This window comes from Planococcus citri, chromosome 1 (genome assembly GCF_950023065.1).
Source record: "Planococcus citri chromosome 1, ihPlaCitr1.1, whole genome shotgun sequence".
NCBI classification, from domain to species: Eukaryota; Metazoa; Arthropoda; class Insecta; order Hemiptera; family Pseudococcidae; genus Planococcus; species Planococcus citri.
Genome location: NC_088677.1, coordinates 36,681,844 through 36,706,678, shown reverse-complemented (window position 1 = coordinate 36,706,678; position 24,835 = coordinate 36,681,844). Strand labels below are relative to the sequence as shown.

Here is a 24,835-nt window from a genome sequence, read left to right as displayed (position 1 = left end):
ATTAGAGAAGAACATGATCTCGCAGAAAAGGCGAATCCATTTGAGAAATGTACTAATTAAAGTGTTTTAGTTACAAATTAAGTATATTTTGTTCGGTGACAAAATGCGCCTCGCATCGAGTTAGGAGCCTCCATTGCATAAATGTCTACGAAGCATTTCGCGAGGAAAGAAATTGCGCTGTGTGACGAATTTGTCACGAAAAATGAGTCTCTGATTAACAACATGCGTAGGTACTTGTACAATAGACACCGGTACCATACACTATGCTCTTTCTTGTGATTCATTTTAAAGCAACTTTGCAAATTTCAGCAATTTTTCCAACACACGTTGAATAAAACATGTGCATCATTTCTAACACGTTCCTGTACATTTCGATGTATAGAGGAACTTCTTTCGACTTTGCTCGATAGATGGGGGTGAATAGTGAAAGAAAAATTGAAAAGATTCGAAAAATATACCAAGATACAAGCGTTGTAGTGAGTTCTTTGGTTGCTATGGTTATTCATTACCTTTTTTTTTTTTTTTTTTTTTTTGCTGCACAATGTGTTAGAAAATTTGTTATGTTAGCGTTTATTTGTTCAATGCGTGTACGTGAAATGGGTTTGGGAGTTTTAAAATCCCTGTTGCGTTTTTTCCCTCGACTAAGAAAACTGTTTAACCTTGGTAAACAAAACTATACCTATAGTACATACATATACGTATGACAGGGCTGGGGATGTGCTGTGTAATTTACAAACCGTAGGTATGTCTGGGTGGTAATACACTTAAACGCGTGTGTGAAAGGTGAAAAGACTCTGGTGATGAATGATAAACTATGAATCTTGAGGGAAACGTGTTGACAATATTTTCGTAATGAATGATTTGAGATGATGGTGTTTATTTGTATAATATGTTGGGTATTTTACAATATATACCTACCTCTGCATATTTAAAAGAGATTAATGAGTCCCCGAATGATTGTTAAATTCAACCAACAACCAGGCTCCTTTATGTAGTAAACTGCCAGAAAGTTCAAATTCTTATGGCAGATTATATTCATGTTCAGAAGGGTAATAGTAACATTGATAATAACTGCACCTCGAGCTTCTGCAAACTTTTTATATAGGTACCTTGAACAAGTCTGCGAAGAAATTTCCTCGTTTAATGAAAATCTGCAGCGGGAATTTATTATCCTTGAAATTTTCACATGTTGTCTTTATATATATTACTTAAAAAGTTTTTTTTTTCCTGTGTCGGTATATAAGCTCTTTGCACCAGGCACTTGATATCTTCGACATTTCCATATATGCGCATCTTTTTAAGCACCACTTTATCGATTTTGATTGTCGTTGAGGTAGCTACGTGAACAATAAAGAGACATAGTATATTACTATATAGGAGGCGAAAGTGAACGTTTTCTGTCGAGTGCGAAGGGTGGCGGAACGAGCCGAAGGCGAGTTCCGCCATCGCACGAGACAGAAATGTTCACACTCGCCTCCTACATTGTAAGATATTTTTCTTGATATACGCTACGAAAGTAGAATATAAACGTTGAAATTCATATTTTCATAGGAAATTAGGAATTATTAAAAATAATATTAAACAGACAGAACTTTGATGATTGATTTGATGTGTTGTTCAAGATAATTGTAATCTTTTTGGTGTTTTTTTCGCTGTATTTCTGAAGTAAGTAAGTATGTATTTGTATCATGATGAAACGAAAACTTCGGCTGCGGAGATCAATTTGAAATGAAATAAAATAAGGATGACAGCTAGATTACTTATATCCTTTCATTTTATGAAGCTTTCTTCAGTTCAAGGCGAACTAATGTATGTACTTAGACTTACCTTATTCGAGTTTTTGTAGTTATACAATCTTTATCAATATCACAATACAAAACAATTCTTCCCTACGTCTTATTCTTGAAAGAATTATGTATGTTGGAGAAATTTTCAATGCAACATCCGAAGTCTTCGTTTCACCCATGATACATACAATTAGCTATCGATCTTCACAAACAATGAATTGGTTAAATCAAATGAACTCGATCACCGCATAAAATAAGTTTGAAGTAATTTCAAATAAAGCAAAAAGAACACGGAAACGAATAATTATCACGAACAACACACTAATTAATCATAATGGGTGTTATATTTAGATTATTTAGACAAATTTTTTCAATTCAACATCCGAAGTCTTCGTTTCACCCATGATACAATACAATTAGCTATCGATCTTCACAAACAATGAATTGGTTAAATCAAATGAACTCGATCACCAATAAAGCAAAAAGAACACGGAAAAGAATAATTATTACGAATAACACACTAATTAATCATAATGGGTGTTATATTTAGATTATTTAGACAAATTTCGAGTCTGAGTGAGTGAGAAGTCTGTGTTACGTACTACTCGCCACTCCGTTTCTCGATAAAACTGATAACGTTCGTTTTCGTACTCGATGTACTCCTACTTGATGCGTTCGTGCGTTCTTTTCATCTCAGTGAGACGAAAAAGCGTTCTTTTCGTCTCACTGAGATGAAAAGAAACAGTCGCGTAATATCAATGAGTTTCGCACGTTATCGAACGACAGATATTCTACAGTTTCGTAGCGTGTATCAAGAAAAAACATTTTCGCCTGTAGATAAAAATAAAAAGCAGATCTTGCGACATTTTGTGCATACAACATTGCGACTTAGATACGACCCGATGACATAGAAACATACATACATACTTGGTTGGTACGTAGTATATGTATGTAATGCACTATGATGTTCAATGTAAGAGAAAATTCTGGTCTCGTAAATTGTAAAGGAGCCGTTTTTCAGCCATATTTTCCGTACTTAATGAGACGTTCTATAGCTATTTCGTTTTTATTATTTCGTTATGTCGCAGATTTTCGTTATAAAATTGCAAACTTGCCACAGAGTCGCTGACTGTATATCCATTAATGATTTTAAGCAACTTGTAAAGTCGTTAAGGTTGCGATTGCTGTACCCTACGATGACGATTTTCTACAATTTTATGATGCAAAATGTGCATAGACTACCTACCCTCGCCAACCCCCATCCTTGGGATTTTCCTACCCATTTCAACGTATTAGGTGAGAAAATCTAATTGAAAAAGGAAATCCTTCGATTTAAGTACCTTATACTGACCACTCTATTCGACTAAAACCGTTTCCTTTCTTTTTTCCCCTTACCTACCAAGTTACCATAGGTACATAATAGCGATATCACGTGGTGAAAATTTGGATAGGGAATTTTTCGAATCGGAGTCGAGCCCACTAAAACTGTTTTTTCTTGTACGTTGGTACGTTGAAATGTCACGCGGTTGAGATTTACAGGTATAAATTAAGATTCAAGTCGAATAAGTTTTCCGTTCGTTCATTTTATACGAATTTCGTATTCTGTAATGTTACAGTCTGTAAATTACATTTAAATGCACTAATCCTGGATGATAGGCTAATGCGAAGAATTCGTTGGTTGTGATTAGTTTCGCCTATAATTTTAATGTTCATTTTGACCGTGATGTATCGCCAAAGTAGGCTACGTTAAATAATTTATTATCTGGCCAAATAAACCGTTAGGTGTATACAATAAAGGCTTCTATATATGTTTGCTACATGGAAAGATTTCTACATTGATGATCAATGACCATATTTCGCTTTCGTCGACAAGATAAGAATAGTGGAAATTCGCTGAAACAGCACGAAAGCCTTTTCTTATCTATATACCGTGTACAGTTGCGTGATTCGAGAAAGGTGCAATTTTTGAAAAAAATTTTCGCTTTTAAAAAATATATGGAGTGGTATTAAGCGAGGGTTTGCTGTGTGTGAGCCACATTGAATGGCATTACATAATATTTCGTGGGGTCGTTTATGTAGTGAAAATGAACTGGAGTGTTTTTGAAAACAATTCTTCACTGATTCTTACAAATGAATTTCAACTGTTGGAGGACAGATGGAGAAAATAAGTGACTGGATAATTTTTTTTTTTATTTTTACACGTCATCCGAGCATAAAGGACCTTTGATTATTTTGGAATTCTTAAGCGCAATATTTTTTTGAATGATTTTCATGGTGCTGAGGTCACATTTTAAAAAACAGTAGGTAAAGAAATTAAAAATACTTCTTCCAAGGATATTTTAAAATTTTCAAAAATCATAGCTTTCAACTTTACCTCTTATCTTGAGGAGTTGAGCTTTTATTTTGAAAGATCTTTGAACTCTCAGGGGGAAATAATTAGATCTGATCAGTGATCAAAGCCTGAACAGATGGTCAGATCTAACTGGATCCGGGAAATCTGGATATACCTACCTATTTATTCATAACTGCAGGACAACTGCAATCGTGTCTCTCTATCGGGTCTGGTCAAAACTTTGATCTGACCAGTGAACTGGATCCATAGAATTTACGGATTTTTGATAACATCCAATCATTTTCCGCTGGACTAGGTATTTCATGCTTGGTTATAAAAAGTCGATGATATCTTTGGTAGGTTTAGGGTGTACCTTATTTGTATAGTGAAGATTTTTATTCGATTTTTTTCGCTCCACCCCCCCCCCCCCAACATGACCTCAGGTGAGAAAATAATACCCTGAAAATTTCAGCCCCCTAGGTGAAAAAAGTTGTGCCGGTGCCCCCCCCCCCGATTTTCCATACATGAAAAAAACGAAGTATCAGGCAAAATTTTTAAAATTCTGAACTTTCTAGTTCTAACACCTCAGTTAAGTCCCCAGCTCCCCACTTACGTAAAATCAACCTATATACCAATTTTAGCCCCCCATCTCCACCCAAAACTAACCAGTGGATTAGAGGGGAGAGCTCATATTTATGCCTACCTCTGGTGAAAAAATATGTAATGATGCCCTAAATTGTTGTCGGGTTTCACGAGAAAAATTTCTCCAATCACGTTAGTAAAAATGAGTCATGCTGGGGAGCACGCCTCTCCCCCTCCCCCATCACAAAATGTAAAAGAAATCAGAAAAATTGAAATTTTTACATTTTTTTTTCACATCATAATCCTTGGATTTGGTCCATTTTCATTAGAAATATTGTTAAATATTTTATGACCTGTCTACAAGATGAAAAGGTGTAACTTGTCTCCTTCCTCAGAAAATGAAAAAAGATGAATATTATTACATTTTTTTCTTTCATGTTTTAATCCTTGGATTTGGTCGATCTTCATCAGAAAAGCACTACCTACGAATTTTGACTTTGAGAAACATTGAAGCGGACGTTTTGTAATAAAATTACTCATATCAAATTTTCACAGAAGACTTATTGAAGTTCTGATATTTTGTAATATAAGACTTGAAAACTTGGAAAAAGTCGTCAAGAATCCCTATCAATGAGATTTCATTTTCAAGTTTAAAGCAAAAAAACATATCCATGACTTGAAATTATCTTTGCAGAGGAGACTTCACCTCCATTCCAAAAAAAAATATCTCAACTTTGTGGATCTCTATTCTGTATCATTTATGTAGGTGGTAAGCATTGTAGAGGAGACTGAGAAAAGGGTTTTCTGAAAAAAAGAATTATCTATGTAGAAGCATTCTGCACAGAGATGAAAAATTTTCACCTAATTACGAGTAGGTACCTATAATTAGACATCAATTTTCAACTTTCTCAATATTCTTCAATTTTGGGGGTCTCATAAAAGAGGACCTCCGTCATTTGGAGGACAAAAGAGTGCTTTTCTTGAAAAAGTGGTTATCTAAAAGTACTCTGCTCAGAAATAAAACTGTATCAAAAAATTTGTATAGATATGAATTTTTCATTTTTTTGTTGATTTTTTTTCAACTTTGAGGGGTTTTATATAGGTAACCAAAATGATTTGGGAGACCGGGGGAAAGTTTTTCTTGAAAAAGTGTTTATTCAGAAAGATTCTGCAATCTGCACATAAATAAAAAATTTACAAAAAATTTCTAAAGACATCAATTTTCAATATTTTTTTCATTTTCCCCAAATTTAAGGGGCTTCATGCAAGAGAACCAAAATCATTTGGGGGTCCAACAATGGTTCTTTCTTGAAAAGGGGGTTATGTAGAACAATTCTAATGTGAATATGAGATATTTTCATAAAATTTTCCATATCTTTGATTTAACTTATTATCATTTTTTGTGATTTTTCCAACTTTGAGGGGCTTCTTACTATAGGGGGCCAATATGGTTTGAAGGGGCGGGGAAATTTTTTCTTAAAAAGGGGATTATTTAGAAACATTCTGGCGCAGAAACAAAGAATTTTCATGAATAGAACTTTTTTTTATTTTTCTGATTTTTCCCCACTTAGGGGGCTACCGGCACCACTTTTTTTACAGATAGGAGGAAAATAAAAAAATGGGGAATTATTTTCTCACCTGAGATCATATTTTTTGGGGGTGGGAGCTACAAAATTCGAACTTTTCAAAATAAGGTACACCCTAGTAGGTATAGATAATTGCATACCTACCTAATCTTTCTTTCTCTGTCTCTTTTGCAAGTCATTTTCAATTTTACCGTGGGTGTGATATTATTTAATCGGATATTCGAGAAGAATATTTTCAGCTTTTCTGTTACTGTCTTTCTTTCATTCATTTCATTCACTTTCAAATTCTGATCATAAAATAAAATTTCAACCTACATTATTGCCTAACTGTTTCCTTAGTTTTGACTTTGAAAAATTTTGGCTTTTCGCTTATCATTCACAATTTACCTGTAAGTATTAAAAAATATCCAAACGAAAATTCACGATGAATGGCATTTTTACTCGTCTATGGTATTACTCGGTGAGCAATCGTTTGACAAGGGAGCGATTCACGTCGAAATTACCATTTTAACAACTCGATAAACCGATTTGTACCCCTTCTTAAAATATTTCGACGTTATTAAAGGCAACAGAAAAGATATAGAGAACTGATTATTTACGGGTTAATTAAGCACGTTGGGAAGTCTGAACGTACCTATGCGATAAAATTAATTAAAATGATCGTTTGTCGTGTTTTAATCGTAGCACGTAAGAATCCGGTATCGTAGCGGATATTAGAAAAATTCATTCCAATGTAAACCGTGGTAAGCGTTTATAAGTTTGAATGCTCTAAATACAGATGAGAATGCAATATTATAATTAATTTGTTGTAAGATGAGAAGGTAAAAAAAGAATTCGGAAGGATTAATTGGGTAGGTAACTATACTCGTACCTACGCTTTATTGATCCTATGCGAGTAGGTACATAATTTTATGAATTAGGTGTGGTGCGATTAATAAGGGCTCTCGAGCAGTTTCGACTATTTATACTCGCTGTATCATTAATATGTATATACGCGATACTTGATCGAATCTCGAATGTACTTACACATCAATTACGAATAGCTGTTGTTATTTCGATGATATGAATTTTATTTTCTATAAACCACATGTGTCATATGGGATATTTAAATACATGCGAATGTCGTCTGTTTATTGCGACAAATACTCGCGTTCGTCGATTAATTGTCGAAGCGATTCCCCAAAGGGTGATAACGAATATGTTTTTCGTTTTTAATCATTTGAAGGTCCATTACACGCAGAAAATTAATTTCTTTGTTCGACATTGGCAAGATTAACGATAAGGACGAAACCAGTAGCACCGAGTTCATTTCTAGAAAGGTACCTATACCGAAGGTACATAGTACATATATAGGCTAAAGAGAGATTTTAACAGATTCAAAGATACGTACGACCTCATAGACGGCACTTACCCATCGTATACAAGTTGATTGTCGAATTAGTCGTGTGGTGAATTAGATGTAGTTGTTTTCATTAATTAATAGTTTCTTTCAGTGCGACATGAATCCAATTAACCTCGCCTGTGAGTACGAAACACGATCGAAGATTTGTTTGCTTAACGTAATTGAATTTCTGTATCGCGAATCGAATGAGTAAAGATAGGAATAATTAATAAATGTAAAGTATATCAAAAGAAACTCGGCGAAGCGAAAAGTACACTTCAAAAGGTATGCCCCGCTGTTATCGGGCATTTCCCTCTACCCACAACAATTTGATAGCAGTTTTCTTACCTAGACGTGAATTCACCACGCAATGTTTTTTTTTTTCTTTTATAAAATGTATCAGAGATGGAAAAATCTTTTCTTGTTACGTTGAGATGGTCGAATGAACGACTGCAATTTCTTGAAGAAGTCGCCCGTACATTTCACAGTCAGCATGACTAACTTACCTACGTAATGAAAAATGAACTAAACTGTCAGAATAGAGCGCATTACCTGTTCTGAATATTTTTCTAAGAATCAAAGTTCTTGCGTCTATTGAAGATAAGTTTTCAATTTTGAAAAATTATTTTAAAATAAGATTCATTGCAACATTTGGAAATGAGTAGGTGCCTATAGCCAGAGGGAAAATGTAGGATCGGATCATATCAGGAAATGTAGACCGTATTTTTGCTCATCTGATTTTATACATTTGTCTGAACAGATAAAATCAAATCTACTTAGGGGAAATTGATCAGATCTGATTTGTTGTGCACTGATTCGTTCAGTGAAAAATGATTGGATCTGATCAGATCTGGACATTCCAAGGATCCAATTTGGCCTGGTAAGATCAACGTTTTAATCAAATTAGATCTGTTCAGACTTGATCACATCCAATAACATGAAATTAAATCTAAGTATTCCCAATCAGGAGAAAAAGATCGGGTCTCTGATGATCTGATTCGACCTATTTAGACATATTTGATCAATTGATCATATCTGATTTGTTGGCGTTTATCTGCATTGCTGAAAATGATTGATCAGATGTACATCTAGAAATTTCATGCATCCAATTTGACCTGGTCAGATCAAAGTTTTGAACGGATTAGATCTATTCAGACTTAATCAGAATCAATGGGGGGGGGTCTGATTGGATCTGGCCAGATCTAAATAAGCCTGATCAGATTCGGACATAATTTCCTAAGTCCAAATAGATACGACCATGTTTCAAGACGTTTTTCGTTGTCACTGATGTTGAAATTTCTCAATAAGTGCGAATTAAAATGAGAGACGTGAAAACTTGGAACGATACTGCAGATGAATGCTTCCGCAAAAGAATCTCATTTCTGCGCAGATGTTATCGACTTACTCATCTATAAAACGTACACACAGTTATCTACATTTCTTTATCGAATGAGAATTCTTGATATATTATCAAAGTATTATTGGTCATCGGAAGTAAGAACGAGAAGAGAAATATGGATAGAAATAAACTTGGCAAAAGTTCCAATTCAAAAGGACAATCTTTTTGGCCGAGTGTACTTGACGTTTTTTTTTTCATCTTTTTTTTCTGTAAAAAAAAAAGCATCGTAAAATATATTATTCATCTCCGCACCAATTGACTTTAGATACTGTCGATAAAAAAAAATTGCCCATTATATCGAATACAGCTGAAAACCCCATGATAGAAAACCATATCCTTGGAGTATTATGCAAACGACGCGACGACTGCGAAGCAAAAAATTACACACCTGTCACGTCGTCGTAGTGTCGCGAGTGCGATTTTTCGAATTCGAAAAATTTTATTGCGATAGGTAAAAATTAATTGCGTTTTTAGCTCACACGCTTACCCAATGTAGTGGAGTGAAGAACTGGGTTAATTGCTATTATATCGGCTTTGATGTGTTCAAACAGCAAATTGAGGTTTTAATGTTTTAAGGGGCCACCTGTAGGTTTTTACTAACTGACTGATTGTGAGTGAGTGACAATTGGATGCCTGTTCGTGGAAATTCACGCGGTAGCGAACAACGAGAAATTTTAAGTCTACTGGTGTATTTACCGAGACCTATGTGTACATTTAAGAATTAGTCATTACGGAGTACGGATTTTGGCAATGTTTACGATTGCGATAATTTTACGTTGTGTGATTGAACAATCGATTCTTTGTATCTTGTTTAGTTTGCGATAACTGTAAGCGTAAGCTTTAGATTTTCCATGTTAATTATGAATTATCCTGAAGCACGTGCGGTGGCTGGTTGGTAGATAAAACTATGGAGCGTCGATGCGACGCGACCAACTATTGCATAATTCGTCATTTCGTTGTAGGCTAAATCGATGGTCAAAAATTAAATTGAAGTATGTTGTAGGCGATGTGTGGTGTACACAATATTTGTGTTTATTTACTTTAAGGAAAAAAGCACTGCTTCTTAAGACAACAAACACATTGCCTTTACATACAGGGTGTCCGGGGTACATAAAGAGTAGACAAACTGAAAATTCGGATGCAACCTGGTTTCACTGCAAAATAAAAACAAAAAGACAAATACGAGATAAGTACATATATTGTCTATCTTAGAAATTGAAGTCGTAATTTTGAGCGAGGGTAGGCTGGATTACTAGATCTAACAGCTTATTCCACTGGCTTCCAAATTTTGAATATGTTTGCTTTGAATGAAGGACCAATGCCGAATACCAAACACAATGCAGATTTTTCCTTTAAAATTGTAGGTGTCTACCCTTCCTTCAATTTTCAGATCACACTAATTCCAGATGAATGGAATTTTCGACTTTAAATATTTCACGAGTCCTTACAATTGCGTGAATTTTTTTCCATAAAATGAACTATACCTATTCCCAACAAGTTTAGTGGGTGTTTAAATTGGTCAATTTTTCGAATAAAATCATGCCAGCCACACGACGCAGATGGTCATTTATAATGTGAAAGTGACTGAACGATCCAAATGAGTGCATTACGTATTCATGTACATAGATGACAAAGACCGGAAAAACACGTAATGTCTATGGTACGAGTATATATTCAGTCATTAGAAAATTGTATAAATTTTATAAATGTCTATTTTACGTCCTGGGCAAATTGATTTCTGGTTGTCAAAGTGTGATCTACGGCTTTAAAACATCCGTATAAATTATACTACATATAATAAAACGAACGTTGGGTATTATAAATGGATACTTTTTTGTGTAAAAAAGGGTTTTGACCGTTAAATGTATCAGGGTTTGAAAACGGTTTGCAATTTTCATTTCGATAATCGTGTTTCAAAAAATTTTTCCGCTTCAGAGAGGAAACTTTCACCCAGCAGATATATCTACGTGAGTGGATAAAGCGAAAGTGTAAGTGGAATACTTATGTTAGGAGCATTTTACAAAATGCTTGCGTCTCGTAAAAATTTCAATTTTCTCAGCATGTAGTATAACTTTTATATCGAGTGATGCGATAGAAATAGTACAATGTTACCTACTTAAATTTTACTTATTCTTTTAATGAAATGATAATTGCTGAAATTATATAGAAAGTAAGAGTGAAATTCAGACTAGCACGGTATGATCCTATTGCTGCCTATACATGTACCTGCCCAATACCTACCTGTACTCACTTGTACCGACATTCCATAATAATAAAATTTTAGTGTTTGCAAAATGTAAAACCTATACCTCGAGGAATGTTTAATCTATGAATAGGTCCAGGATATTCGGAACCTAATACAAATTACAATATGTCATTCAAAGAAAAAATTACTAAATATTTAAATTTTTTCTGTTTTTTTTTTTTTAAATCATACTATACTTACTTAAAGATTATGTTGAATATTTATAATGATGAGTGCTCCGTCTCTTAGTTTTTTAGTGCCCGCATATGAAATAACAAAACGCATTTTACGTCATTATTTTTGTGTTGAGTAGGTATCTGCATTGCATATGCCTATTGTGCACACGACTGTTCGTTTTGCTTATTTTCATTTTAAATGTCGCATAAAACAAAAGTTGGATAGCGTGTACGATCAAACATTGTATTATCGTTTACGAATGAATGCATGTTTGCTATGAAAAAAGATACGATATTATAAGTTGAATGACTGTTTCTTCCTATGTTTTATTTGTTTTGGAAGGATTATCATTATTTGTTGGTTTCATTATGTATGTAGGTAAAATACATTGATATAATAATAACGTCAAAAAATCAGATATTTATTTTAAAATAATTTTTTTTTGTCAATTTCAATCATGAAAGGGTTTACATTTCAATTATGTTAACTAAATACCTTTGCTTTTTTCAACAACTTTTCAATGATTTTGCTTTTAGAACTTTTTTTCTTTAATTTTTGTCACCTAGAAGGAAAAATTGGATTTAATCAGATCGAACAATTTGACCATGTTTGAGCAGATCTGATCCGGCCAATTGGGTGAGTAGATGACATCATCTATTCAAGAGAAAGCGATCGAATCAGATGAAATCTTTTTTTTCTAATGAAATACCTACGTATAGCTACTTATTATTTATGTATTTAAAACTTGCAGGCATGATTGATAAATTTTGAGCTCGATTTGCCCAATCTCGATTTTTTGATGCCTTTAAAATATGTTTTATTTCCACATATCTGATTAATTTCACCTCTAATTAAAAACCAACCCCGGCATCGTTTCATACATCATTGGAAAAATGATTGAGTTTTACTCGTAGGTATGTTTTAAAAGCTCCATTAACAACTCGTAATCTGATACACTACAAAAAGAATCAATTAAAAGGTTATTTATCCAATATTTAAGAAGAATAGATACATCGTTAGAATTTCTACTGCAAAAAAAAAAAATTGTGCAATTTATCATATCGCAAGAGGTTTCTTATTCGTTGGAAAAAAAAATTGTTCTAAAAAGAATCACAAGTAAAAAAAATTAGGGCAGGATAAGTTTTTGAAAAAAAATTAATAAGATAATCGAATAACGGAATGGAAAATTACGTAGGTATAGAAGTCTGACATCCCTGCGAAGATTAATGTTTGTTATAGAATTAACTTTAATTCTGTTTACTTTCTGAACTTGTTGGGAAAGTAAACGTAAAAAGTAAATGGCAGATGTGTTTTGTTTTCTACCACCAACTAATTTCTTTTAAAGGTTCTTTTTTTTTGTTCTGTGGTTGACGGTAGGTATATTACAGCGATAGAGTAACTTACAGTTTATTCAATTACACATTTACACGACAATAACATGTAATATGAATCGACCTATATGTATCTTTTGAGAAAAATAAATATGATGTATTATAGGTATATGTACGTATACCTACTTAATCAGGATAAATTACTTTTTTGGAGAATTCTGGTGATAATTTAAACGTAAATTTGTAGAGGTATCGATTTAGAGATAGCTCAAGTTGGAAAAAGAAGGCATATAATCCATTATACAAATCGTAAGCATTAAAATACGTGTAAGTTATAAAATAAAAGGCTTACTCTGTCGAGGACTGGGTGGCAGAATCTGCCAATATCGAGTGAGATAAGCAATGCTGGCCAACTTGGCTTGAAAAACGGACGTTAAACGAATTAGTCTTATTTTTCAAGTCATATATCAAAGTCAGTTTAAAACTTGGTTCTCTTTTTTATACAAGTTGACATCAAAATGTTCCCATATTCACGAACAAATTCTTTGCGGTTATAAAACGTTCGTTCATCGTGCGAATAAAGTAGTTTTGAATATTTTTGCTTTTCTTTGAAAATAACAATCCATTAAATATATTCGATGCTAATTTGATAAGTAGCTCTTTCTGTTGGCTATTTCTTTAGAAGAAGATCGTTCACATCACATTTTGAAGGTTATACAGGGTGCTTGGTGAAGAAAATGTCGTGCCACGAAATATAAATAAGCATGAAATACTATTGGAAAACACCCCTTTGAATCTGTGTAGACTACATATTATACATATATGTACATATATACATAGTCATCTGGCTGGGGGTTCCTTTTCGTGGTACCTACGTTGTTTATTTATATTTTTAGGCATTACATTTCTTTATGAGACACCCAGCTTAAGATTATCTTTTATCATCTCACCTTACTGATGAAAATATTTAATTTTTGAAAGGACTACGATGGTCTCCACCTTCTTGAAAATGCATCCGTGATACGAATAAATGATAAAATCAGCGCAATGTGAGTCATCTAGTCCATTGCTGTGTACCTATTAGTGCTGTGCGTCTGTGTTAAGAATAAAAAATGAAATTGGTTTCGCGTATTCGCGGCGACAAAGCTCAGCGAACGTTCGCGGAAGACTCGCCTCGATCAAATTGCTCATCGCCTATGATCGCTTCCGCAATAGCGAATGCAACCAGGGATAGATCGCGTTCCCTGTGTGTGGAACAACTTGGACTCGCTACGTTACTGCATCCGGCATTTGAACCGGCAACAAGGGATTTGCATAATATTCACGCTATTCAACGAAGACGAGCTTCTTCCGCCATGTAAGTTTATATTTATGACATTTAAATTATTGCGGTTCTCTTCTTTCGTTCATTCTTATACGCGCACGCGGGCGTGCGTTAGGGTGACACGTGTTTACGAGAATAACATTTTTATTGTTTGATTTCACCACGTTCGCGATGAAAAAGGCGCGATTCGAAATTGAAAAATGTGCCGGAATTATCACGCTTGAACACCTTTACGAGCAACTTTGTACTTTGTTTTTTCAAGTGGAAAAGTTTAAAAGAAGTTAATGATTGCTTTGCGGGTATTTTTTGATAATCCGTTGCGAAATGTCTATCCAATTGAGACTACATTTTATCGATGTTATTTTTCAATGTAAAATTGAAATAAAGTCTCGCGAATTGACGATGGTTTTGATTCTGCCTCCGCAGGTGTAAATTGATTTGCTGGGGCTTTAGTTCCTGTAGGAGTAGCTTCTTAAAGGGAGATGTTGTTAAGAAGATGAATGACTTTCTAATTTTTTTTCAAGGTCATATTGAGGAAGAGGCCAAAAAACGTGTCACAAAGATTACCTAAGAAATTAGCTAATTGAGTATAGCTTTTATAAGAGAATGATACCTACTATCTATTCAAAAATTCGTGTTTTGATATTATGTTCTCATTAGAATGAGGTAGTTACTTATTGTATGCAGCTTAACGAATCTTTTTTTACACGTTTGTAGAACTAGATATTTGAGAAAAAAACAACTTCAATGAACCAGGTGGAAGGATGGATCATGATTTAGATAAAAAATTACGTTTTTTAAATTTTTATTTGTGATTTGAATCATTTTTTCAGACCAGAATTCTACATTCTCGATGCGTGATTTGAATCATTAAATTTTTATAGCTGTGATTCGATGATTCCTGATTCTGATTCATTGCATTTCTGAGCCATGAATCACGTTTGCGAATCATTTTTTTTTTTTTACTTCTCGTTCTCTTCTTTGGACGATATTACATTTCATTTTTGCAGCATATTTTAGTGGAATTTTTAGATCTTTTATCAACTTTTAAAATAACCTATCCAGCAAATTATTACCAATTTTAATCTCAATTTTATTGAAATTTTCATCGATGTTTGGTAATTTTCAGTTATTTTCATGCTCATTTTACAGTGTTTATGATACTTATCTCATGTTTTTTTTTGACAAATTTTATTTCATTTTGATAATAGGTTATTTGATCAATTTTATTGGTAATCCTAGTGTAAAACGATTGGATCTCACCAGAATATACCCTGGATCCAATTTGACCTGATCAAATCAAAGTTTTGATCTGATTAGATCTGTTCAGGCCATGATTAGATCCAATAGGGTAGACCTGATTGGATCTAACCAGAACTTTTCAGGTCAGATCCAGACATACGAATTTCACTCAAAATTTCGAGATCTGTCATTAATTTTTTGGTGATTTTAAATGAATTTTATAGGTACCAATTTAACCGTTTTTACAAAAATTAAGTATGTACCTAGGTATTTATTTCTTGCACTTTATTAAATGTCGAGATTAATGATCATCCGAATCTATTTTGGCTTTTGGCTATTATCGTTTCTTACCTATTTCTGTTTTTGTTTTTGTTTTTTTTTTCGTAAGTATTTTTAAACTTGGATTATTAAATTTGTCGAAAATATGTATTAAAATGGAAGGGGAAATGGACATATTTCAAATATTATAATTCATTTAAAAAAAAGATAAGGCCGTTGAACCACTTTATTGTATTTTATTTTAATAAATGTTAAATAAAAATGATTCGAAAATTGGGTGATTCGAATCATTTTCAGGATTGAGCAAATCAGTTTGAAAAAATTCATATAACCAACAGTATACTAAGCCAATGAAAATTATTCAAAACTAAAATTATTAGTTAAAGGAAATAAAATATTCTATCGAAGAACACTTTTAATAGCGCTCTCAAATAATCGATTTCGCGCAAGAAAAAAACCATAAAAACTTTTGCGTTTTGAAATGGAAGAAAAATTTTTGTCAGGCAATCAAACTAAACTTAACGATCACCTCGTTTTAAAGAAAGTTGAAATATGTATAAACGAAAACGAGAGGAGAAACATTTCCCGAAGAATACTTATTGTGTAGTTGTGGGTTTTTGAATAGAAATATGACTGATTGAAAAATTTCCCTATACATCGATGTGAGGTTATAGAGAAAAAAAAGACGATGGTTTTTCATTAAGATAATTATTACGTAGTCGGTCATTATACAAAATTTAACGTTTATCGAAAAACGTTTGAGGGATTAAAAAGTGTTTGGAATTTAGGAGCACTTTGGCAAATTATTTTATTTATCAAAGTCCGACTTGTAGTTTGTTTCCTTGTTTTGAGCTAATTTTCTGTGTCATTTGCGTAAATGACTGGTCTTTGTGTGTTGGTTGTAATATAAATGCAAATTACATCCAGTACCCTAAAAGATTCTGTGTTGGAATTTACTTTAGAGAATCTAATTACACGGAGCAAGTTTTTAGCCAGGGTTAAAGGAAAGAAAAGCTTCGTATATATGAATTTCATAATTTAATCTGTACCAAAAATGTCGACATTTCTCATTATTTCATACGCGGCGCGGCGGCGGATGGAGTTGCATTACAGTCGTGTGTAGATAAAGTTTCTAACCTAATTAACATTATTATAATGTGGTCGCGGGTATTAATTCGACGATTGTAATACTGTGTAACGTTTGAGTCCATTGATTTTGCCCTTATACATATATTTTTATTCGCGAGAGGTGAAAAAAAATGCACGTGTAGAGTATACCTACCTACCTACGTTATACTAGTATATTTGACGTCGAGTAAAGCTACAAGCTACCTCGGCCTACGTAAGCATAAATATACGAGTCTACAACGTCTTTCTTTATCGTATACAGGGTGTCCTGTCTTCGTGCCAACAGTCTATCATTAGAGATATAGACAACTTGTGCTGTGATTATGTACACATATTTGTATAACCTTCGAATTACAGGGTCAATTGAATTTTTTTCTTTGTGATCCTAGATGATGAATTTAGTCTCGATATTCTGAGAAACTGAATGATTTCAGTTGATCCCACATAATATAAACAATAGGAATTGAAATGAAAATTAAACACCCGATTTGAAAAAGTCCAAAAAAAAGGAAAAAAAAGAATGAGAAAAGACGATACTGAGTAAGAATATTCAAATGAGTGCCTGCAGATTGAAAGTTAGTTAAACATACATTCACGAACTTGAAAGAGGATTGCCTAATGCGATTGATGGGAAGTTGACAACCGAAGACAGGATACCCTGTATAAGTTTATTGAACGAAGAAAAAAATTTACCGAGTACAATTAAGAACCCCGACGTTTCGCTCAAGGAATTTTATTTACTTTAGTCTATGGAAAAAATTACCGTTGCTTTTTATTTTTCTTTTTATCGCGTTAATTGAATGAGACAATGTAGAAAAAATTTGTTTCCCGATGTTGCCACGTACGTTGCGTTGCGTTGTACGCCGTGTACAAGTAATTGCGAATTCAACAGACGAGATTTTTCACTTTGGCTGCCAGCCAATTTCAACTAATTATCCGAGTTTATCGGGTATTCGGTGTAGCGTAGACGAGACGCATGTCAGATCAATTCCTTGAAGTTGTTTTAGCTGAAAATTTCGTCCAAAGGTTCTTGATCTAGATGTGTGCAAAAATTACACCATTCAGCATCCTCATTTCGGTTGTTAACTTACATAAAGGCGTGACTGGGTTTTATGACAGGATTATCTCTTGCGGCTGAATTTACGACCTACCTACTGTATTTTTAAAAAATCACTCTAGCCAGCTCGAATGCATACGAGTGATGCAACGTGTAGGTACTTAATACGTTGAAAAGGCATCATTCGCCCGCCGCGTATTTTTTTTTTTTTTTTTTTTATTGCAGAGGCTTTTTTAAAATAAATTATTAATGAAGCTGTATGCAAATCGCGTCATACTATAAATGTAGGTATAGGTAGGTTAGCGAAATGAAAAAACATCGAGTGGTGGTATTTTTCATGTCAGTTTAGCATTCGAGTGTACGTAAAACGGCTGCAGAATTTTGTCGATGGAATTGTAAATAAAGTTCGTTCTACTCTGCAGCTTGTTTTTGCTCGATTCAAAAGAGTGCAAAAAGTATGGAGGTGAATGTAAAATACACATGAACGATTTACTGATTATTGAAAAAATTTCCACCCTTTTACCCTACCCTGGTTTATAAAATGTACCCGTACCTAACTACCTACCTAGTACCTTAGCTACCTACCTACGTATAATGAGGATTGTCGGATGTTTTACGCGTTTATTTATGTCGAGAGTTGAGCCTTTGTATTAAGTATTTCAAGCATTACCTGCATATTTTTTCAGAAAAAAACGTCGCGTTGCTTCATTTAGGCTACGTACTTATATTTCGTAAAAATATGATTTTCGTAAACGTGAGCTTGCATATCTTTGGAAAGTGTAAGAAAAAAAAATTAATGTTAACGTTGTCTGTTTGCTCACTTTTATAACAAGGGATCCTTTCTTTGCAACCTGTCAACTCCCATTGAGCTGAAATTTGACTCACTGAAATGGCACACCATCCAGACCTCATTAATCTAATCCAGAAAAAGTTGTCTATTTTCCAGCGATTTCAAATCGTTAATTGACAGAAGTCAAATTCTGCTGCAGGTTTCAGATCTGCTCGAAAATGGTGGCCAATCGATTCGGAGAATTAGTTCCACTGGAGGCAAAATGCAAGGCCGGAGCATAAAAAACATGGCCTTCTGAAAATCCTTCATACTAGCCTTCCCTCCTCTAAAACAAATAGGTAGGTACCTATGTTTTCTTTCAAAAATTGCAGTCGAAAATGAGCTGTTTACAAAACAAAATTTGCCCTCGTGTTTTCTCCGATGAAGATGCCTCTCCCTCTCCTCCCTCTCTCCTTCCCCAAAAAAGATGTAAAATAAAAAAATCGTTTTCACCAACAAAAAAAACGGTTAATTGGAAAAGTTTCTCCCTAAAACGTTTTTTCAAAAAAAAAGTTTTCTCAGATGAAGTTGTCTTCAAAAATGAAAACTTGGAATTTGAAAAACCATTGCGGAGAGAAGTGCAAAGCCCCTCCAAAAATCAAAATTTTGAAATCGATAATGAGCATAAGAATAGAGCAAAATTTGAAGACAAGATCTAGAATGTAGGTACTATAGGTAGGTACTAAACGTATTTTCATGTTGAATAGTAGTATACCTATTTCATGCAATTTCGTTGAATTTTTTCAAAAAAACTTTTAGACCATTTCGTTTGCTATGATCATCGTCGTTGAAAATTTACCCCTTCAATATTACGAATTGACAATGTTCATTCAATGTTTCCTGACTACAGTGATACCCATTTATATGCAAATTCTGCGGTTTTATCCTACTTTTCCTGACACGTTGTAGGCATATGCTAATACGAGTACCTACCTACAGCTCTGCAAATCCACGGACTTCAATTAGCGCAATAAATATCGCAGCTGTATATACCTACTCATCTTTTTTTCATCGCCGCGTGCCGCGCTATTTTGAAAATAAATTCATTCTCCTTTTTGACAAAATGATGTGCGTAAGTTCAGGTTACTTTCCTTTTTATCAATAGGAAAAAAAAGTAATGAAAATTTCCTCAGGGTAAATGAAACGCAACCGACTTGACATATAATTTAAGAAGCTTTATAGTATATTCACTTTGTGCATGGGCAGAACTTCGTGTCTCGCCTTAAATTCACTCCTTTCATTTTCGTTCTAAAAAGAACTCTGCTAATATTAATACAAATTTTGATGTTCGTGATGCGTATATACCACTCCCACGGTATTTTCATCCAAAAATACAGCTACCTATTATTCGTCTTTTGAAATGTAAAAAGGATAAATTCTCGGATAGCCAAAAAATGGTATTGGTAAGTTTTTCTTTGAAGGTCTAGTCTACTTGTATATAGGCCTGTAATACATTACATATGAAGTTTGAATTTTGACGATTCGACGAAATTGAATGACAACAGTGGCTGCTTCATTCGCATTTTCCTTTGACTGTCCATATAGCTAGATACGTGTATTTTGCAACTCCTACTTCATTGAAAATTTTATAAATTGTTTCATTTTCTAAATACCCGAGCTCCAATAAGCAAGTGTAGTTTACTTCCTGTTTCAAAGTATTGGTATTCTGGTAGAGTAGACCACTCGAATAATTGTCAGATATGAAGCTTCTGCGACGTGCTTTTTGGAAAGCGTTTAATTGTAGGAACTAAAGAGGAGCTCGGGCATTTGGTTGTTCACGGTTTAATCTCGCGAGAAAACGACTATCTATAAGCAAATTTTCATTATGACTTACTCGAGAGTTTGGAAATTTACTTAATATTTCTATCGAAGGTCGAGGTTTTATTGAATTTGAAGTGGTAAGCAAACATAGTTACTTGTCAACTCGGATCATATTACACAAAAGCTTTTGAAATATTATAAATGAAGGCATGTACCATCGACTGAGTATAATTCTAGTATAGGTGAATAAATTTATCGCCAAAATGATTGCAAAGTTTTGTTATAGTCTATGGCTTTTTTTATTTGTTATCGAGTGAGGCCATTCTGTGGCAGTTTTAATGTCGTATATACAAGTATAGAACAGTTTCATTACTCGAATTAGTTTGCAAATATATCGCTGCTAACCTGTGTATATATAGTTGTTCAAAGTTCATAAATAAAATATGCTTTTGGCTGTAATTTGACTCGTTGCACTTATCTGGTTGTTATTCGTCGTATGATATAAATGCAGGGTAAACAATACGACAAAGTTTTTCGAAAAATAACCGAATTGTCGCGAAAGTTTGCACCAAATTGACAACTTTTTTTCGATAAAGTTTTAACTGCTTCTTTGAACCGCGTGTTTCGAATCGGCGATTTCAAAAATTTTTTCCATCTACGTTTATTTTAATCTGAAAAATCGTAAATTTATTAATCGATTTGTATCTAGGTCAGAAACTGCGTTCACTGAACTACCAAGACCAATGATAAACGTTTAACGCGTGAAGTTGCTAAAGTAAAAATTTTCCTCCAAAATTGCAACGACCCATCCAGACACAGATACACGCTTTTATGGCGAGAAGTTCAGTCTCGAGAATGTTTCTAATCTTACTATACGCGTACTATATGGTATCGATTGAAATGTGTGGAATATGAATGTCGCCAACGTGATTTCCAGCTCTTGTAGGAAGTTGGTGTAATTTTTTCGCTGGCCTTTGGGTGAACGAACTGAAACGTATGCTTCGATGACCAAAATTTTACCATTTATCGGAGGAGGCGGTATGAATAAAGAAATTTGCCTCGAAAGTCTCGATATTCGAAAACTTTTTTTTTTTTTTCATTGAATTTTACATTGATCAATTTCATCAATGGGTACTAATAACAATGGTTTTTCTCAAAGTGTTTTCCTGTTTTAGGGTGAGAGGTTTTAACCAGAAAAAAATAGGTCATAAACCATACAAAATTTTTCTTCGAACGATGGTTTTGACGTCGAATTTTATTATTTTCAATATTGAAAATTCAGATTCAAGTCAATTGGTTTTCCAAAATTCAATCAAACTGAAATAAACCGTTGAATATCGATTAGTACCCTATCAGTTATCTACCTATCTCCTAAATTAATATTGGTGATTCTTTTGGAACATTCTTGAACTTCCCACAGATACTTTGATTTTTTACTTTTTAGTACCTACTCAAAAAATTCCAAAAAGCATCTAACATTCAATTTTTTCTCACATTTAAATTTTTTGTGACCCCTTCGATTGATTTTGGAATTTGATTCAATTTATATTCTTGTGAAATATTGTTGAATTGAAACAAAGTAGTACGAGTATGTATTAGATTTAGAATTTTGAAAAATTCACGAAAATTTGAAAATCGTTATTCAACAAAATGTAAAAAAATCTCTACATATATACTTGGTGTAGGTTTTGAAATGGGTTGAAAATAGGGCATTTCCCAAATCACAGCTTTCTTGGTTAATTTAGTAAAATTTTGATTTTTTTTTTCATTTTTGACAGGTACTTCATCAATTTTCTTGTATTGTACAAAAGAAGTGGGTACCTACGTAATTACCTATCCCAGCTGGCACACAAATTTTGAACCCCATAAAGCTAGTTATATTGAATGTACCTAGCATGCAAAAATATATCACTGGCTGAAATTTCAGGATATAAAAATGCACTTTTCAATTTTTGATGAATTTTTGAAAATAAAATTTGGCCCAAACATTTGAAGAAATCAAAATTTTATCAAATCGTTCTATAATGCTAAAATATGGTAGGTATCGACTCTCTTTTTGACCTTTAAAATCGATTAGAACTGGTTTCGAACCATTTTGTGTGCTGTTCGTAGATTTTTTGAAGTTGAAATTCTTAATTTCAACTTTCCTACTCTGAAAATTCCAATATTCCCTCAAACGCCATAAATCCGAAGTTTAACTTTCAAAAATCAGTTAGAGGCTCCAGAACTATTCAAAATGACTCGAAACCGTTTTCAATTGATTTGATGGAACCAAAACAGGATATACACCAAATTTTGGTCTTTCAAGTCAATTTGGTGAAAATTTCTATTTTTTTTAAATTTTTGAGCCAAATTTGATTTTTGAAAATTTATCAAAAATCGAAAAATGCACTTTATCGCCTTTTTACTGTCAATTGAATAGCCTAGGCCTTGTTTGTCAGGGAGAAACCATCGCAAATGTTACACCTCCTTTTTGAGCTTCTGATAGGGGGCTAAAACGCTGTGTTTTTTTTTTTTTCAAGAATAATTTATACATTTAAATTGTAAAGAATCAACCCTTTTTCACTTCTTATAATTTTGTCTACAATTTTGTCCTCTTTGTTTGAATGTGTGTGGGTACGCTTATGATGCACTGATCTACTTTACAAAAGAAAGGAAAAATTACTACTTGCAAGTTACAACGAGTCATTCTGAAATTATTTTTTGAACTCCATCTTCTCCATTACTTCCTCCAACGAACACGATTTTTTTTCCTCCATGCTTCTGAAGGAAAAAAGATAAGTGCAGTGTCATTGACATGAAATATCACCTCGCAACGAAAATTGAAAGGCTAACACGTATTATAAATCCACGAACTTGAGTCTACGATATAAAATGTAAACATTATTTATTGTGTTGAATTCAATAACCCTGACTAACTGGATTATTCGACATTTTGTCAAAAATGTGCACTGAATGGATTACAATACTTTGGAAAGTTATAAGCTGTACACTTTGGTCAATTTTAAAAGGAATAATCGAGTGATTTTAATTTTGCGCTAAATAGAATAGGATTCTTTTCTGCACGATGTGCTGTAACCAAAATAAACATTCCCTTATATAATCTCGATAATAATCCTTTTCTCGTGTTTTCCTTTTATCTCTACGTGTAGGTAGCTTGTGAAAATCGTGTTTCCTAATAAAACCTTTGAATCGACGCTTATGAAATTTTATCACACTTATTTGTAAGTAAACAAATCACACGTGAGATCGATTACAGCAGGAGGTGTATCGTAAAAGTACCTCGAATAAGTAAGTTGTGTCGTCTTGTCCACGTATGCAAGAATCAAACCGTGTGAAATATCCGATAAAAGCTCAACTTAAATAATTAGAAATAAAAAAGATTCATTGTATTGGATCCTGCGAGCGGGTTGAAATGCTCGTTAAATTTGTTTCAGGATCCGTAATTACTGTTTTTAAGACACTCTTGGGACGATTTTATTTATTTTTTTCTTGGCCAAGAGAAGTGTAATTTCGGCGGGTAATTTCAAGTGTTTGCCTAAAGTGTAATATGTGATGTGTGGTGTGTAGATAGTAACTTTCGCGTTCGAAGCGAAAGGTTTTTATTTTATTTCATTTTGCTCTTAATGTGTACCCTACATGAAAATCGATGTGTTGCTTAAAGTATATCCTTTTGAATATTACTTATTCCCAATCCCTTTAGACATTTCAGATGATGAGTTGAGAAACTCGTTAGTGAGTATCGAAATAGCTTGAATTTTCACTAGCTTGATTTTTTCAGAAAAATGAAAATACATTCCGATGAGCTTTTTATAATTTTCCCATTTTTTTTTTTTGTTTTCATTTTTTGAAAGATGACGTTTTCATGTTTCAAAATAATTTTACCTGTATTTACAAATGATGCATTTGTTATTTTAAAATTGCATAGGTATTAGGTATACCTAGGTTGGTACATTCGATATACTTTGATAAATATGTTGCACATTGACAGAACGAAAGGCTTTATTCCATTTCCACTAGGTAGACCTTGTAAAAAAAAGTGTGTTAATTATAAAAGCGATTAAAACATCAGGTACCAAGTAATTCTGCTAAAATTTGAATAAATCGTGTTAATGCGAAGAATAACGTAGGTACCTACCTTTTTCTGTCGACGTAAATTTTAAATCCCTTCGTGTTAAAACTACGGATTTATTTTTAAAAGAATAAAAAATCCTGATGAGTTTTGACAAGGATTTAAAAATCGATTTTCGGTTAGCTTCAAGATTATATTTACAACTTTACAACGGTCGTTTACTTTACTTGACGTGTTAAACTAGGCATGTCGGCAAATAAACCTACTTAATGGATACAAACAAATGGTATTCCTTATCAGAGATATTAATTTATTTCAGCATT

At 33.5% G+C, this 24,835-nt stretch overlaps 1 protein-coding gene across 6 annotated transcripts in view; it reads left to right on the top strand.

Moving 5' to 3' along the window:
* Nucleotides 1-24,835, top strand: part of LOC135831744 (GTPase-activating Rap/Ran-GAP domain-like protein 3) — a 184,867-nt gene that overhangs the window by 120,071 nt on the left and 39,961 nt on the right. For 2 of the 6 annotated variants that reach the window (XM_065344447.1, XM_065344446.1), the window contains exon 2: nucleotides 13,802-14,177. The exons of the other annotated variants lie outside the window; for them this stretch is intronic. In XM_065344447.1, the coding sequence (XP_065200519.1) occupies nucleotides 13,933-14,177 (245 nt within the window). In that variant the 5' untranslated portion in view covers nucleotides 13,802-13,932. The remainder of the gene's footprint in view (nucleotides 1-13,801; nucleotides 14,178-24,835) is intronic. 6 annotated transcript variants of the gene reach the window in all.